This window comes from Eleginops maclovinus, chromosome 3 (genome assembly GCF_036324505.1).
Source record: "Eleginops maclovinus isolate JMC-PN-2008 ecotype Puerto Natales chromosome 3, JC_Emac_rtc_rv5, whole genome shotgun sequence".
In the NCBI taxonomy this organism is placed as follows: Eukaryota; Metazoa; Chordata; class Actinopteri; order Perciformes; family Eleginopidae; genus Eleginops; species Eleginops maclovinus.
In genome coordinates this window covers 20,880,374-20,899,910 of record NC_086351.1, presented here as the reverse complement: position 1 = coordinate 20,899,910, position 19,537 = coordinate 20,880,374, and the positions used below count along the sequence as shown (strand labels likewise).

The following is a 19,537-nucleotide window of genomic DNA, read 5'->3' as shown; positions in this document are numbered from 1 at the left end:
AGAAATAAATGGATTTAGAAACACAAGAGTCATTTCTAAGACGTGGGAATCTGTGAGAAATAGGCCACATTGCTAAGTGGGACAATGATTGGGCTCTTCTGAATAGACCCAAACAAAGTTTATGGGTCGACATAAAAAATGTGTTTTCTTCCGAGCTCGGTGGGGTCTTAAATGGTAGGCCATTGAAACCAGTCCAGGAGAGGTGGTGGTGAACCCTTGGCACCCCTGAAGTATAGTCACGGCGAATGAATGGAGATCCCTGGTGGGGCATTGCTCTCTGTATTTACCGCGTTGCTTTGCAGACAGGTTGTTCCTCTATATTCATGGCTCATTAATGGACCAACCAGTTAAATCAGAGCCCCACCGTTTAGACAGTTAAAACCCAAAAAAGGCTGGCAAGAGTCAGGCAGAGCCGCCCATAAAAACGTCTCCCGACTCCGATTCTTCTCGGGTCGTTATTTACGTTTATTAAAGAGTTCATTTAAGAAAAGTGCACTAGCGGAATGCTGCTGATTCACTCTGCAACATTGTCCCGGACTAAAGATTCGACCATGTAATTAATGTGTCTTATTTATAAATGAAAAAAAAGGATAAAGAACAATAGAGCCGGTCAAGCAATTTATTTTAATTAAATGTTCCATCCCATTTGCTTCCAACTCTGCTTTCACTCTGACACCGAGCTTTTCTCAGAGCGCACCGTGGAGCAGGGATTGCGACTTCTCCGCAAACAGAAAGGAAATGTCTTCGGCCTTCCCGCCCCCCTCCTCCCCTCTGAGAATAATTCATCTCACTGTGGAGAAGAGCAGGGCTTTAAAGCAGCGCAGGGGTGGATGGGAACCAGCCGCAAATGGCGAGCCGTTAATAAATAACCCCTCCGCACAGCCAGGCGCAAACATAGCGCCCATTGAGGAGATTGTTCGCGTGTCGTTCAGCCTCTTTGAGTGAGAAGGAGCAGCCTGCAGAGAGAGAGAAGGAGATTAATGTATGTTAGTTTATTTATAGCATTTTATTATATAGTTCATGAACAAACAAGAGTTCTAACAGAAATACAATATATTGATTTAAACTGAACTGACCTTTTTTCTATTTTATTCATTATTTATTTGTTCATCCTTGAAACATCCTATTAAATAAACAATTTCATGATTTTTTTTATTTTACAGATTTTTCTAAAAATAGTCATATAGTAGATGTTTGGCATTAAAAGGCTACTTGTCCACAGTGAACAGGTCAGAGATCAACATGTTCCTGCTCTGAATTGCTCGCCCACAGGTTCTTGTTCTTCTGCTCAGACTCATCACTGCAGCATCAAAAGGCTCCATTAAACAACTTGCTCAGTCACATGTTGGAGACTCCCTCTCCCTCCAAGTCTCATCATACCACATCTCTTTAATACCAGTGAAGGTTGATAAACAACAACTGGATCCTTCTGTGATTAGAGTCAGTCTGAAATCATAAATGCATATGTATAATAGGATATTATGCCCATGATAATCTCAGTGCGGTTAAAGTTGGGCTGATGGTATATTAAATAAATCCCTTAAGTAGATTTAACTGTTCTTTTTTGCTTATTTTCTCCAGGACAAAAACACATATTGCCATATTTACACAATATATATAAGAACAGTTTAAACTATAAACTGCATAATCTGTAACAAATAATTCAGCAAAAAAAAAAAAAACATTGTCACAATTCAGAATGAAGGGGACACTTTTTCAAGCAAGTTTTGGAGATACATGGTTTTCAAAGGTCACGTTTTTTTCTTCAGATTTTTTAGTAAAATTAATCAATTTTATAATTTAAATCATATTCATATAGTGACTTCTGGACTTGTACATGGATTAAAAGTGATCATATGAAAATAAATATTTTGTTCTTCAACACATTTCAGTTTTTTCCTCTCTAATGTCTATCTGATATATTTGCATAATATGTAAACAATTTGGATATGTGAACTGTCCTATTTTGTTTTTCTGCATTTTTGTCATTGTGTTTTTTTTTTTTTTTACAGAAGTACATTTTAATTTAAAGATAATTATTTATCCTCTACTGTCATTCATATTTCGTGCCTAAATAGAGCTACAATATAAGGTAAATTAATGTGTTATTATTATTATTATTATTATTATTATTATTATTATTATTATTATTTAGCATTATTGTTACATTTGTTTATTTTTCTTGCCCTTGCACACTAATCCCGCAGAGTCTACGTGTTGAATAAGGAAGACAAGAAACCCACAAGTGTGTGTGTGAGAGTGGGAAGTAGGTGCTGGTTTTTCTCAAGTTGTTTTTTCTCTTTTCCTTCTGCTGGTTCCTTTTGAGTACCTGCCTGGTCTCAACCCGGCACACGCCGAGAGTCAATAGAAGTTAACAAGTCCTCTAAACTTTCCTGATCTTTTGTTAAAGTGCTCACACAAAGGAAGAGGCAGAATAAAGCGCTTTGAAGTATATAAACCCCGAAGAATGCCAGCCAAGTAGATTTAAAGTAGCCTCTGATTTCCAAAACCTGGCTAGAAAGGGAAGAATGGAAACGGATGAGGATTTATGGCGAAATTATACAGTGGATTTGTCAGTTAAAATATCGGAACTGTCTGCGCCACAAAGCCACATGCTGAGGATTAATGGTCGCTCTGGACCTTTGATTCTGCTCCCTCTTTTCTCTGCCCTTGACAAATTGGATTTTGGGGATGGGAAGGTCGCCTGGCTCTTTGTGTCTCTTGACCGTTTTGGAGCAATTCATTATGCGGAGGGGTGAGGGAAAGTCTCCATGTGACCAGGCAGGCCCGTTTTCCCTCTCCTCACAGCTGCTGGGGAGCCCAATTCTCTCACACTCACCCACACACACACGCTGCTGCTGCAAACTCAGGACCGCTCCCCCCTCCCTCATCTCGCTCTTTTAACTACCTTATCCTGAGCTGGAGAGGGGTGGAGGGTGTGCAGAGAGGGTTGGAGTTGGGGCGGGGGGTGGGGGGGGGGGGGGTTGCTACCTTGCCTGCACCATCACTAGAAAAGCCGGAGAGCATAACGCCTCCGCGTCACTTTGAGGGCGGATATCGGCCGGTCCTCATCATCTCTTCCTCCTCCTCTTCCTCCTTTCCTGCACTCTCCCAATCGGTCTCAATCAGCCTTCATGGTTCTGATCTCACCCCACGCCATGCAAGCCACCCGGGCGCCCACCACCGTCAGTGTGTTTGCGGACTGCAGCATCCCGGCCGGGCTCCGGATAGGACCGGCACTGGGCATCTTCAAACTCGGGAAGTACGTGTCAGATCGCAAGGAAGTTGGACCTAAGAAGAAGGTGAGATTAAAAAACTGTTATTTTTTCTTTTAAAAAGGTCATGTTTATTCATAAATGTTTGCAGCTCAAAATGCGTCTTTTAAATGTTTTGAGATTATTCTTGAGCATAGCTTTGAAAGGATGTTGCTTTGCTATATTTTTAAATAACCATTTTTATTCATTTATAAGGAGTTTATTTGCTCAAAAATTGCGTTAAAAACTTTTTTTCCAAGCATTTTTATAATTTAATTTCTACAAAATGTACCACTGATTACAATAAATAACATCCTTTATAAAGAAAAAAATATTTGAAATTAAAAATAAATGTAAGGGTTTATATTTAAAACGAACAATTCAGATTTTAAAGCTGCACTGTCAAACTCTATCGGGCCTTCCCTTATTAATTGGTTTGGCCTGTCAGTTTGGAAATAATTGAACTCCATTAGTGGCCGACTTGTCAGTCTGTGCTTCTACTTAACCGGCCTAATGGGCGACCCGGGTCTGCGGTGTGGGATTTCATGCCCTCAGCAGCCTCACATTTAACCGCCTGGCGGGCCTGTTATCCCGATGAGCCGTTTAATTGTAATGAAATCCGGCCACATAAAGATGGCACTGAGGCCGTGGCCACAGCCTGGGGCTACGAAAAATGCCTCATAATAATAATAATAATAATAATAATAATAATAATAATAATAATAATAATAATAATAATAATAATAATAATAATAATAATAATCAAACAATAATCAAAATGCATACATGTTATTGGACTGTGATAATTCTGTGAATCATTGCTTGAAGTGGTAAATAATATTTGTTCAAGTGCAGATGATCAAAGAAGGACAAAATACAAATCTAAATAAATTTCAATTTAAAATAAGAACATTCAAAAAATATAAACCAGTCAATTATTTATTTTTACACAATATGGGTAAACAATCTTCAGCTATAAGTGCATCCATAACCCACCCAGTTATTGTTGCAGCTGTCAGGGCTTGTGATTGATGCGTCTAAATGCGTGGCCCCGGGCTGCCGGCGATCATCAGGTGCAATCTCTGTGTTAAATGTCACGCTTCGATCTTTAATGTCCTTGAACAGTTTAGAAACGCACTGACACTCCTCAAATTCGTTTCCCATATCAACTCAATTAGGCCCAAGTGTCATTCTCTTTAGTAAATTATCAGCAGAGCGGATAAAGACGCATTAAGCGCGTTGTGGTTATGCACAGGACCTTCAGGTAATATAACAGAGGAAACTGGTGAAAAAACTCGTTAAAATTAAATATGAAGTAACGAAATAAATAAAACGGTGATTGATAAGTAATATTTGGAGAAAACAAATGCAAAAATATAAAAAAGGGAACATTTGTTTTAAAAGTTGTGTCCTAATCTAGTTTATGTATTCGTTTCAAGTTGTGTCGGTTTGTCTTCGAAGGGACATTTGAAAGGGCCTCGGTGTTCATACTCTCCTCCTTTTTTTGCTGGTTTAGGTTCGCTTGGTTCGCGGGGAGTTCGTGGATGAATCGGGCAGTCCCGTGCCAGACTGGATCGGACAGATCCGCGCAGCCAGGAACAGCCAAGAGCAGAACCTGGAGGCGGTTTCAGAGCTACCTGGAGGACAGGTATATATATTTTTTAATCTCGCACTTTTAATGCCAGATTACTCTCTCCCTCCCTCACCTTTTGGACACTTCTGTTAACTCCCTCTCCTCTTCACACTATCTGTTTGTAGATCTTCTACCGCGTGCTGAGAGAAATCCCTTCAGGAGAGGAACTCAGTGTTTGGTACTCCAACGCTCTGGCCCAGTGGTACGACATCCCGACCACTGCCACTCCTACGCACGACGAAAAAGGTAAATCAGAGTGCTAATAGTGACCCGGGAGGGGGCTGCTTTTACGGAAATTAAATAATGTGAATTTAATGAAAATATGACCCTGATTTAAAGGGGTATATCAGGGGGTAAACTGAATGGGAGCACTGGGGATATAAGATATAGGCCTAATAATACTGATTGAAATCAAAAACGTAAACTTTGAGGTAAATCTTTTTTTTGTATTGCTTATACTTCAAAGTGTGGGATGACTTCACCGAGGTTAGACACAACATCGACATGTGGAGGGGGCCATCACTGCAGAGTTAAATGACTGCCAATACCCGTGATGTCTGTCTGTTATCGCTCAGAGATGGAAATCAATTGGATGTTGTTTTTTCCTCAGGCAGACTATTTGGTGTTTATTTGTTTATCGTAGAATCCCCCCCCCCCCCCCACCCCGCAAAAAATAAATAAATAATGAAATCATCTTGAAAATTGCCTTTTGGGGAAAAAGATAAAATTCGTTTAAATAAAGGAATGAAAATATTGTTTCAGGCCTACAGAAGCAAATATTTGTTTGGATAGTTAAAGCTTTTAATCATGTGGTGTGAGCATTCAATATTGTCTATAAGGAAACATAATCCGATAATAATATTAGACAATACGAGAAATAACGCTTTATCTCAGTTTTAAATTACCACTGATATCAACTGCTTTCAAAATATGTAATGAGTTCTTATTGGGATGAATTTTGTCAGCGCTAATTTTAATCCGTGTTTGGGCTGGTAATGATAGTTTGGCGGTTGCGCTTGGAGATTAGTCGTTAATCTTGGCCAAACACCAGCTGAACAGGAGCTAATCCGGTTAAAAAAAAGATTATAATAACAGACACTTTGCAGGGATTCTATCAAGTGAAGATGATTTTTGATTATACATTTTGTGTGGGCCTGGAAGGGCCTCTTCGCTAATTGAATTACTATAAAAGCAAAACGTCGAAGCTCCAAATGATATCAAATTTATGTCAAGATAAAAATAATTATAATTGCGATAAAATCATTACGGTGCTTGAAGCCCAATAAAAAAAGCTATTAAAAGCACAAACTGACGAGTCTAGGCGTCCCTGGAAAAAGAAGAGGCTGTTGATTCAGTTGCGAGACGGAGGTTAACAAATGTCATCGCGTCATTAATATTCATTTATTCAAAAGCAAATAAGCTAAAAAAAAACAAGTGCTTCACGGCAAATTAGGTGGGTGCGTCAAGGTATTGTGCCCTAATGAATGCTAACTTTTATATGGGGTGTATATTGCCCTGATTCTCCGTGTGCTCTCCTGGACATACGCTCTCTCCCATTATTAGGCGTCAACAGATGGGCCGCCGCCATTGTTTCTGGAGACTTGCGATTTCAAGCAACAGCTGCTGTCACTTCCACGGGAAAGCGCACAGAGAGAGAAAGTCCCGCATTCAATGCATGGGTTTCTGAGCGCCAGATTGGGCAGGGCGTTTGCTCTTTTGATGGCGGCCATAAACAATGACCCGCATGAGGATTACAAAATCATTACATCTATATTAACCCCACAGTGATCGACTGGGGGGGGGGGGGGGGGGGGTCACTTAAACGGCCTCCTGTGGGTATTACCATTTGGCACCGGATCTTATAAACCGGATCACATCCATTATCCTTACATTAAAAGAAAAAAAATGTAAGCTTTTAAAAGGGCCATTGATCTTTAAGGATACGTTGATAGGGTTTTTTTCGGCAGCGTTTAATTTGAAAATGTATCCATTTTATTCCGAGGCCCATGTATTTCCAATATGTATTTTAAATTGTATCACACCCCATGTGCACGTGAAGAGAGATGAAGAGGGGAGGGGACATTTTTGGTGTCGTAATTTACAGGTATTTCTCCACAGGTTTCCAAACCTGTTACGCTCAGTTTACGCACGGACATGCCCTTTTATGCACGGGAATATTTTGTAATTTGTCAGGGAATTATTTGGCTTCACGCTGTGTTGTGTGACTTCATGATCCTTGTCCAACTGATAATTAATATAATGTTCTCTTTGCCTCTAAAGGTGAGGAGCGTTACATCTGCTGGTACTGCTGGCGAATCTTCAAATACCCCAACACACTCAAGGCCCACGTCCATTTCCACTGCGCCTTAAGCAACGGGCGGGGTTTTGTGAGCAGCGAGCAGGCGAGAGGTACGGAGACCTTCAGCAGGTCGCCAAAGTCTGGAGACATTCCCAACACTTCCATCTCCCCGAGGAGCAGCCACAGTAACTCCTCAATCCCAGAATCTAGCAGGCGGGCTGTGTCCTCATCGTTTCTGCAAAAAGTTGGTCTGTCTAAGAAAAGCAGCACAGAGGAGCAGGACAGGGCCCTCGATATGAGCGTTACCTCAGCCAGAAACCAAGGACACATCCTCGGCCTCGGGGCCACATCCTCAATGCTGAGCAGCATGGGCTTCCACCCGGGTGTGCGCTCTGCCTTCAAACCCACTGGAGTCTCCAAAGTCCCGGGCGCGGACGCCTCCAGAGAGGAAGCAGACGCGAAGCTGGGCAACTTGGGGTTCGGAAAGCTCATTGGAAACATGAAACCGATCCGCAATGTAGGCGAGACTCTTAACGGAGCAGGCAGCCACCCTCCCAAGGGCACACCTGCAATCATGGACTCCTCATCTCAAATGGTGCCATGCACAAACGCCATCCGGGGTTTTCCGCTACTGCCTCACGTAGAGGAGACGTCAGCTTTTAAGCACGTAGAGAGTCGGATGCACCCCGGCCTGTCCCCGTCTCGCTACCCCCAGATGCCCCCTGGACTGCATTTTGAGAGGTTCTCTCTCCCTCACTTTGATGGGGTCAAGACATATGGTGGAGACTGCAACATCCCTCTCATGCCCCTGACAGTGTATAACGGGGAGCTTCTGTACAGCTCGCCATACTATCCTCTCAAATTCCACTTTAGCAACCTCCTCAAGTATCCGGAGTCCATGTCCTACTTTGGTGCGCCCTCACTGAACCATGACCTGGGCTCAATCGCCAACATCGACCGGGAGATCGCCATGCACACGCAACAGCTATCTGAAATCGCAGCGGAGAAGAACCGGACGAGGCTGGACTCAATGCCCGCAGGAACCGCCAGCAACTCGGGGTCAGGCAAGCCGAAAAAGGGACACCTGTGTCTGTACTGCGGCAAGCTGTACTCTAGGAAGTACGGCCTGAAAATCCACATGAGGACTCATACAGGTTACAAGCCACTCAAGTGCAAAGTGTGCTTCAGGCCCTTTGGAGACCCCAGCAACCTGAACAAGCACATCCGGCTCCACGCGGAGGGAAACACCCCGTACAGGTGCGAATTCTGCGGCAAGGTGCTGGTGCGCAGGCGCGACCTGGAGCGGCATGTGAAGTCCAGACACCCCGGGCAGAGCGTGAAGAAACTGGAGGAGAAACCGGGAGGCCTGTTTGAGGACGCCGAGCAAAAGAGCGACAATGACAGTGACGTGGACGTGTGCTTTACCGACGACCAGAGCGACCAGGAGGAGTCGAGCAAAAACACTGACTGAGATGCGTTCAGGGCCAGAGACACTGATCAGTGACTTTAACTTATGTACACAATGTCATTTAGTCTTGTCCTGAATCTTGATTATTATTTTTTTACCCAAAGGCGCCACATCTTCTAATCTTTGACTTTGACTGTTTGGAGTCTCATCATTATACTTGAGAGAAAAAACGCATATTTATTTTTTTATTCACAGTTTACTGGCATGTAACATGTTCTATGTCATAGCCCTTGGACAACGCAACAATTTCTCTTTGCTGTGCCATATAACCTGTGGCCTAGGGTTCTTAGGTTCTGCGTAAAACACAGTCTGCCAGTGGTGCTGCAGACATTTTCGTTTGTTTCAAATGACAAAAATATTTTTTCTTTATTTTTTCTTTATGCAATTGGTTAAATGTCTTTTGCTCCGTCGAAAAAAACAGCACACAAAACAAAAACAGAGATCCGACATCAGTTAGACATTTCCAGTCGCTTTAAGAAGAAGCTGAAGAGACAAATCAAGGCTGAATATGAGACTAAATGACTATTTAAGTTAGATATCATTTAATTTTTTCTGTGTAAAATAAATGAACATTTTTGTTTTTTGTCGACCCTTGAGAAAGGAAATATGGGTTATCTAAAGGCATAATCCAAAAATTAAAAATGAAGCACTACATTCCATCACTCTGGTATGGACGAAATGGGAGCTGCAAAAATATGATTATTTTAATTTTTACTGTGGAACAAAATTCCCACATCCCCTTCTAAACTGTCAGTTGCACTTTAAAAATAGCAATGGGCATTTCAGTTCACCAAAACCGATGCATATTGATTCCAGTTTATGTTCATGACTTTATTCATGGATCTCTGCAGCCTCATTAATAACACACTGTACTTAAATTTGCACTTTCTTGCCGAGGCTTGCTGCTCTGAGAGAGGCAGCAGCAGCAGCAGCACAGTTTTATTTAAGGAATTATTTCTACAGAAAGGAAATTGTATGGATTGCAGTTATAGCCTATGTAAAGAAGTGTAAAGTATGATATTTCACATTTCAGTGGAGAAGTGTTGTATACGTTTGTTTATAAGTGATATTGTCTATGAGCACAATATTTTACTCCTGTCCGTTAAGTTGTTGGTTTTTGAATAAATTTAATTTAAAACATAAAAGAAACGTGTTTGAGGTTTTCTTTATTGTCAGTGAGTTGTCCAATATTAGACCTTTAGAACCTTTCCATGAATAAACTAAGCGATATGTTTCTATTTTCATTAAATGTTGTTTGACAACCAGTATAAAAGGTGTTGCAGATGAACAGAAAGATATTCAGATTTGATTTATTATTCATAAATTTGAAAGAATTAATATATAATATATTACATATGATCATTTGAAAGACATATTCAGATGCTTTAATTAAATAAAAGTAACAATTGCGCTATGTGAAAGTACTTTGCCACAAAAACCTGCATTGAAATGTTAATATTATTAGCAAATGTTCATTAAAAGTATGAAAAGTTAAAGGAAATAAGTGCAGACAAATACATTTAAAACATAGAAAACTAACCCCTTAATATCGTATTAACATCATTAATTAGCAATTTTGTGATTTAAGGTAAAGCCATGCTGTTGGTTAAATCTTTACAGATGCATTACATGTAATGCAATCATTGTTTTTGATTAATGTGGAAGAGAATAATTAAGTGGCATCAGCTATGAATACATAAGTGCAATAACCTAACATTTGGACTAAACTACAATACTTGAGTAAATGCATTTAAATTGCACCTCTGCTTTTGTCATTTTCAATGTTTCAACCATAAAATCACTAATCTTAATTATTTCGTAAATATTTAGGCATGATAAAGGATATGTGCCTCTCCTGCATGGTATGGTTCTCTGTCATGTCAGCGGCTGCTTTCCAAACACCTCTACACCACTAACCTGTCAAACATCTTTCACTCTACACAGCAGGAGAGATACCTACTTCAGCACTTTTGGGATATTAAGCGGAGATCCCACAATAACAGACACTGCAAACAAAATACGTTAAATTGGTGAATGACCATCGCCTTTGTAAAAGATGTATACAGGCAGCTAAAACAGCTGTGACCTTGATGTGCTTTATTGAATCCATTTGTATACATTTGAAAGAATTTAGCAATCTCTTCTGAGACTCTTGAACATGTTGTTTTGGCACTCACACTGGAAGAAACACACAAACGTATAGTCACCTTTGTATGTGGTTATCAGTTTGTCTGGGTCAAGCATGTAGCCATCTTATTAATCTCATTATTATACATGTTTTTCCACACTGATGCATTATACATTGAGGCACATTACACTCCCATTGGACAATGAAGAGACTGTGTACTGATTTCATTCAGGGAAAGCCAAAATGTGTTTATTAGGAACATGCATGTTATGCAACATGAAATGTTGAAAAGTGAAAAGTAAAAATAAAGGATCCATCTCAAAACACACAGCAACAACAGAACCGGGAACTGAGCATTTAATAGTGCTTGATGTAAAAAGCATGGCCTGATTACTTATAAGAGCAATTAAAATGATCTACAACCATGGCCATCAAAATACAAATGAAATTAAAACCAATAAACTCAATTAACTAATTAATTGATTAATTAATTAATTCACTAATTAATTAATTAATTAAAATCTATTAAAGAAAGTAATACGAAGTCCATCCCACTTGCACAAAGACCTTAAAAAACAAACATAAAATAAAAACACAAGTAATCGATTTTTATTGAAAAAGGCACATATTTCAGGATTAATTCATCATTTAAAGGGCAACTGAGCTAGATTTGTTGGGCAAAACTGTATCTACCAAATGTAAAAGGTTTCATTCAAATACTTTATGCAACAATGTGTGTAACAACATATGACAAAGGGCACCACAAACAGGCACGTACGTACTTTCGACCTGTGAACTCGGCAATACTCTTTGCGTAACATGCAGGTCATTTTGGAGATATAGTAGGCAGGGGTTCAGTTTTCTACCATCATCAAGACCTATCTGCACTTCTTAATAAAGATAAAAGAGTTGTGAGTTTCTTGAATGCAATGAGCATAGCAACCCAAACAACAATGCAAATGCTGGGGATACCGCTTACCAAAACATCATCTCCTACCACAACAAGCAGGACTGAACAGTGGCCTTACAGTGCGATCCTTCACTGAGAACCTTTACAGTAGCATAGAGAGTTTAGAGTTAAATTGAAATAACTACACTATCACATTTACACTACAGGCCAGTATTCTGCACATACCTTAATGGTTAAGGCTGGAATTTTCACTGCTTTAACATCAAACTGCATTGAAAAAAACTTTACATTTGATCTTGCAGAACACATGAACTGCTGGTCTTATGCAGCCGTGATGGGTGAGTTTGTGTTTTTGTGTGAGATGACTAACAAAAGTCACACAATAATACAAACAAAATAACCAACCGAGGCAGTAGTACACCAGCAAAGAGCATACTGTAAATAACAGCGTCACATTCTCGTTGGAAAACATAGACTGCATAGCTGACACAATTTTTTATAAAGCCTACACGCATTTTCTTTAATCTGAGCTTTTCTTTGAGGTGTCCGAAAAATGTTTTGCTGCTGCTCTTGTTCACAGCAGTTTATTATTATTCCAAAACTGATAGGGTAAAAAAGCTAAACAACCTTGAAGAGTACACACTATAACCTTATTGATACTTACAGTTCTATGAATGCACTGTATACTTACATTCCAGGGAATGATGGGCTGTGGATCCTACTTACGCAGGTATAAAGGGAGAGCTAAGGGCTGCGATGCATTTCATGTTTACATCTTGTAGTTGCTGGAAAGACAAACACATTTTAACATGATAAAATAACATTGGAGGCGTTTTTTAACATCAACTTGGTCAAAATTCTATTAAATATCCCTTATTTAAAATTTAAAAAATCCAATTTGTTTTACTTATTTTTGATACTGAAAGTACAATGTTGTACCTTTTATAAGGACTGTTTAAAATCACAAACACTGCTCTTTGACTTGCACCAGTTACATAAAACCATGATACATTTTCAGTGCAATGCATTATTGAAATGTACAAATGCAAAAGTTGTAGATACATTGAAAAGGTCTAACTCTTGAGTAATAGCTATGCTTCAAACCAGAAGTGCATCTGTGCTTACATTTCTGAGGAGACAGCACAACATTTGCACTCTACTCCATTAAACCATTTGAACCCTACAATAAATCAACTCATGTTAAAAAATTGAAATGATTAAATAAACTAGTCAAATTTGCAAAAACATTTCCAGGTGTTTCTGGAGATTCAGTCATATTTATTAGTGACACATCAGAAACCATGTTTTTGACTTAACCGAGTAGCTGTTTTAGAATACTCAAATGCTCCAAATAAATGAAATGGTGAAAAAAAAAACAGTAAGTTACCTGTTTCTTGATGACGTTCACTCATCAGCCTCAACCTCAACCTAAACGAAAAGAGATAGCATTGAAACAAGTTTGCAGATTTTATTAGGTAACTGAGCACCTTGCTTGCACACTTCATGCCTCTGTATTAGCCTCAGTGGCTAAGAGTAATAGCTAGCTACTAGCTTAATTCAGGTGCATGTAGGAATAATATGACACTTACCAGAGAATATTGCTTAACATAAACAACGTTTCACTTATTAACAGTTGCACTGCGGTGAACTAATAATAGATACTAACATGCTGCTGCCTGGATGTCAATGTTGTTTCACTGCCGATAACAGTCCGAAATTTGAATTAAAAGCAAAATGGCAGCGGGTAACTGCGGTGCTTTGCATGTGCTCTGAGTGTAAAAACTGATGTTTTTCCATTAGGAAGGGTGAAATGGATGATGGGGTTGAGTGTGAGTTAGGTACCTGTTATGGTTGATCTTTGATCACCTACTGGTCACAAGCATTGGATAGAATTTGAAAGAATGACATTGCAGATACAAGAAATCAAATTAGATTTTCCAACAGGGATGGTGACCTCACGCTTCCCAAAAGAAAAGCTCAGTGATCACGTACCAAAGCTATAGCCTGGTTGAAAGGAATTATTGCGGGGAAAAAGCGGTGCCTTGCATTTTAATAATGTGGTTCATTTCTTGCTGGCCCAAGATTTTTCTCCTTGCATATCGTCAGCTAAAGAGAAAAAGAAGGCCAGCGTGATGCATGTAAAATCTTTCCCCAGAATGTATACAACAACATGTACTCTCATTATGATTGGCCACAAATGCACACAATGATTCAACCCACAGGAATTATTGTAATGAACTCCAAAGTGTTTTCACTTTCAGCAGGGGAGCGGCTTCGGAGGGTCCGAGCTGTCTGTCTCTTTATGTTTCTGCTCCCCTGTTTTCACTGTACTCTGCATTATATCCTCTTCTGTTTATACAATACTCAGGGCCCTCTGCTGTGGGCCCCCGCATCAGTCTGGATCGAGTCCAGGCGCTGTTTGTGTTCACTCTCTCACACTTTAACACCCTCCCCGCACATCCCCTCCCACCAGCGTTTTCAATCAATTAGTGCCGTTCATTAGTGGGAACATTGGGAAAAAAGAGTTTGATTGAGAGAGTTTGACTCCCAGCCTAGAATTTGATCAAAAACCAGACTTCTCCAGCAGGCCAAGCACCACACCGAGGGCCTGCTTGTTTCCAGGCTACGACTTAGGCTCTCCCAAAGCCTGATGTGGGTAACCTTGATCACAGGAATCCTTTTCAATCCCCTTGCATGAACTGACCAAACAATAGAATCGTGATAAAGATAACAACAAATATTTTAAAGTCACGTTTGGGTATAAAACTACTAAAAATACTATTGATAGCATTCACAAGCTGAATAGGAAACACTTAATTCAATAATTTGTTTAGTGTTCAGAGGAGTTCTGTGAAGGTGAAACTCAACTCAGATTGTTCAACAAATCCCCTTTGAAAAATGGAAACTATGCATAATATAGTTTTAATGATGAGGGATTCCTTTTAAAATTAGGCTTGTACATGCCAACCTTCAAAGACACATTCAATATTTGTTGCACTGCTGGTCAAAAGAAAAAAACAAGTTGACAGACAGCCTGTATCTTAGTGCTAGTTCTATAGTGCTAATGCCACATATAGCTGGTTTAAATGGCTGAATGAGTCTGGTAAAGAAAAAAACAACAACAAAAAGGAAACTAATTTGTGCTTTCAAATGACATGCAAAGATCGGATTAAGTCATGAAGCCTTTCCCAGTGAATAAATTGTGGTCAATTGTTGTTAAAAGCTTCTGATGTGATAAAAAGGAGGTTAATGGCAGAGAACATAAAAAAGTTAGGTTGGTATGCCAGATATAAATAACAGGTCCTAAGGTCCGAAAGCATCTTGATTACTGGAAAGACAACAGAATTGCCTTTCCTTTTGCGTTAAAGCATCACATTTCTAGGGCAGCCACGTCAGTGAATGTCACAGTCCTACACAGAGATGCACGCTAATTTATCCATTAAGAAGAAAACCTTACAGTAGTACATATTCATTGAAAGTGGGATCTTCTCCTTGACACTGGGGGCACTGTTGATTGTGCAAGGACAAGCAGGAACATCTCCAGTAAATGTGTTTATTGTTAAGGTACAGGGAATATCTGTTAAAAATGTTCATGTAATTTAAAATGTAAAGTCTGTTTTAAAACAATATGTGTCCATAAGAATACTGAAACATGTTTTATTTTTTACATTTTAAGAAATAGTATGCCTTAACAAAGCAATTTATGATGACAAACCTTTAGTTATAGGTTAGAAATGAGCAGATAACAGATCCATTCATTACCTTCACATTTAACCGAGGATCTTTAGTAATGTTGTTTGTTGCTTTAGCCACTGGTTAGTGTAGGATAACATACTCTTGTATGTCTCTTGTGGTGAAGGGTTATCCCCGTAATTGCTTGGAAATGCATCGATTAGACCTTGTAGCACATGCTTTTGCCGCAATCGAGCACAGACAAAGGAGTGGGAAATACTGAGGGAAAATAATGTGATGTTAAAATGTTTCAAGGTCACCATTATGTCCTAAAATGACTATAGGCTGAGGTTGACTCTGTTCTCTGATAAATCGTGGTGGGTAAAACAAAAGCATATCTGATGGAGAGACAGTGAGAGCTTGTCTCGGCCTGTTTTAGTTCTGATGTGGAGTGACTGCCCCTCTGCTGTCGCCTCCTTTCCTGGAGCAGGTAGACCAGAAGATGAACGCAGGTAGAGTCAACATTCACAACTGGTCAGATGGAGCTTGAATCTGATGGAACAAATTGTTAAAAATGCACAACATGCACAAAAGACTACACATACCACCTTCAACTAAGGATGACCCAGCTGTATGCCTAGTGTCTATAGATCTCGATGTGGATGTGTACACTTCCTAGCAGTGGTTAGGGTCCGACAGAGTGGATGTGAAGTGACGGGGCTGCTGCTGGCAGCCTGCTTTCCTGGAGCAGGTGAACCAGGTAGAGTTAACACACACAGCTGGTTTCACTGAGTTGCAGAGACACACATACAAGAATGGAGGAACATGAAAATACGCTGTGACACATGTTGACATGCATACACACAACTGAAGGGAGTTATACAGAGAGGGAAGGACAGAAACTGTAATCAGAATGATAGACAGCTTGATGTCTGCCTTTCACTGCCCATAGCCTGAATGTATGAGGGACTAACTTTATATTAGAGGGAAAATTAGAAGGATGCTACCCTTTATTCGTGGAATGCACCATGTTCTGGAATTTCTACTTCTTCTCACGTAGCTCCCTTTCCTATATACAAGAAAATTACCAACAGGAGGTCATATTTAAATGCTGGCAGGCATCCAAAGTAAGGCAAAATCTGTACAGTCAATTTCCCACCTCAACATTTTTAACATTTCAGAAAAACATGCTGGTTCGGCCTTCTGAACAAAAATGCTATTATGTGGATTAAGTAAACCAATCTGCCTATGATGTATTTAGACCCACTAAGTTCCCAGTTAAGCATTTACGCCAATGCTTTTATGGGTTTTAAATAGGCTATTAAATACATAACAAGGACATTCGCCCCACATAAAATAAACCTCTTGCCCACTATGTTCATGAAAGGATAAATGAACGTCTTCCACTGAGTATACGCTGCCCCATCTTCTTCTTCTGTTGAGTATAATAGTGGATGCCAATGTGGAAAATGTGAGTAGTGAAAGTCTCTTGTGGTGAAGGGTTATCCCAGTAATTTACCAGGAACTACGACAAAGAGGCTTGATGCAGGCAGACATGTGAGCAGACAGGCTCAAAAGGCAGCAGCAAAAGAAACAATCTGACAGAGGCCGGTGTGTGTGTTCAGTCCACAACCTCACCTCAGTCAGAGAGACTATTAGTCCCCGGTTGTGGCCAAGCCTGTCAGTCGTGATAGCAGCAGGTAGAAGGTTGAGACCGTGGCACACCAGCTGTGGTTCACTGGTACCCTCTCCTCCTCCATCCCTCCACCACCTATGTAACACAAACACATGCTAAACAGGCCACTGTCTCCACTACCTCCCACATTCAGCTGCAAATGAGCCTGCTTTGGGCCCCAGCCCTGTTTGATGTCATGAATAATGAGGATGAATTTTCATTTACGCAGGTTTCTGAAAACTATAACCCCTATTGCTCAAGTCCCTCACATCAAGCAGTCAGGTCTGTGAGCTCTGGAGTGTATTCATGTCCAAGTTACAAGTTAACGCATACAATTAAAACCCACACATTAACAGATTTGATCAAATGAATACACAGCACACCACTACTGAGTCCAACAAACAATGACTTTCTGAGGATTGGTACATTCAGTATCTCAGTATGTGAAGCATCTATCTGAGGTAGACATGGCCATGATGGACATCTGACAGAGTGGATGCGAAGTGGAGCCTTGCCTGCTGGCAGACATACCATAGAAACATGAAGCTCACAAAACCACACAAATATAAACTATATTCAAATTCAGAAGAAACATGTGTTGAATTTGAATGAGGGACCAAACATGTCATAGCCTAGAGTATAACCCAAATGTACGACATGTCTCAAATCAATCCACACTCTGTCCACCAATGTTTTCTGTCTCATAGACTTGTTGAATATATGATATAAAGATAAAATAAAAACAAGTACATCAACAAACATATGAAAAAATAAAAGACAAACACACAGGATTAAGGGGTTGAAGGACGTCTTGGGTGAGAAGATGTACCACTCTCTCGTTTGGATATTAAGCTGGAGCCAAGTAATGGTAAATCTACCTTAGTATAAAGATGCAAAAGGGAACAGTGAGTTATGTTGTTAAATAATTACCACATTATAGCTAACTTTTTGAAATTGTAAAACACAATTTGCTATGATTTATTTCTAAATTGAATCAAACCAAAATTCAGCACTTCTTGGATATGTTTAGGCAACGAAAATATCTTATTTTGTTAAAAAAAATATTGGTTTGGCTTTGACGAACTTAAATTAATGTAAATCAATGCAGACTTTTATTTTACACTGGGCTGGAAAATCATTCTGCTGTGTAAAAGTCATGTGTTTGTTCAAATGATCCATTATCCTGAATTTTCTGTTGAGCCTCAGCGTACTTTGAGAAAAAAAAAACATAGTTGCTATATGTCGTACAAAACATAATTGACAATGCAGTTTTGTTGTATACGGAAGATAACAATGTCTTTAAAGGTGCTGGTAGGTGGGTTTCCTTTTTGCTTTGGATTGAGCCAGGCTAGCAGATTCACCCTGCTCCTAGTCTTCGTGCTAAAATAAGCTGCAGTAAATTAAGCTAGGCTAGTAGACTTTTAGCACAAATAAGAAAGGCTTCAGTAATCATCTTTTGTCTGACTAATATCAATCATCTCATTTATTTAATTTGAAAGGAAAGATGTTGGTAGGTAATCTTTGTAACACAGTCAAAAGAATGTACATTTGTAAGGACAAGCTGTCACACTAAATAAACGTTCTTCAGTAAAAACATGGAATGGAGTGGATGTGTAGCAAAGTAGGAGAAACAAGTGTGAGGCAGTAAAAAGTAGCAGGTCTAACGCTCATCGACTGACTGGCGGGTTTAAAGTTGGATTTAATTGAAGCCCACAGGCTGCTACAAGCTACTATCGACAGGCTGCTTATGCCAGTCTATAAGAGAGTAACATTTAAAAGCTCAACTCATCATCTTTGTTGATCTAGCTGACGTTTCACTAAGCAGTGGCATTCAGCCCTGATTTATTTTGTGTGATGTGTACTGTTGATGAATCCGCTGTACTGCTGGATCTTTTGTGTCAGTGGCTAAAGATGTGTTGGATGTGGCCCATTGATTTACTCATTACCCTCAGCCTAGTAAACAACCAGGCGACAGCTAATGCACTTTACATTACTTTTCAACTTGCTGGACTTTCTGTAGGCAATAACAATCATCAAGGACATTTATTGCTGTGTTAAGGATGTTCGCGAGGTTTACCTTAAATAATGGAAGTAAAAAGAGAAGTAATCAAAATTTCAGCTTCATTCTATGCAAACACTCCAATAGTGAATATTTGTCTTGTTTTGTCTTTCGTCTAATTGAAAACCCCAAAACTACAAAGATGTTATTTCAATTGGAAAATGTTATATATGAATGACATATTTAAAAAACACAAGGCAAGCACAAGTTTCATGGGTGGGCCATATTCCATTATACCTTTAGAATTAGCTGAGGGCCATTTCAACATGGATATCCTTTACCCCAATAAAACTGTATATTTTTGGAAGTTAATCTTCAACTTGTGATGGTTCAGTGATTTCCCTTTTGTTCGTATTTGATTGTTTTTAATTGAGCCATACACACTTCCTTACAATACAGTACTAAATATTTGGCTGGAAATGGGCAAGTTTCTAGGTAG

General features: G+C 39.7%; 1 protein-coding gene across 1 annotated transcript; it reads left to right on the top strand.

Moving 5' to 3' along the window:
- Positions 1-3,055: 3,055 nt before the first annotated feature.
- prdm13 (PR domain containing 13) lies at positions 3,056-9,719 on the top strand. Its single transcript, XM_063879880.1, has 4 exons — positions 3,056-3,302; positions 4,771-4,902; positions 5,013-5,133; positions 7,168-9,719. Exons 1-4 carry the CDS (start codon positions 3,135-3,137, stop codon positions 8,655-8,657), a joined length of 1,911 nt encoding a protein of 636 aa, XP_063735950.1. The 5' UTR covers positions 3,056-3,134; the 3' UTR covers positions 8,658-9,719.
- Positions 9,720-19,537: the final 9,818 nt, after the last annotated feature.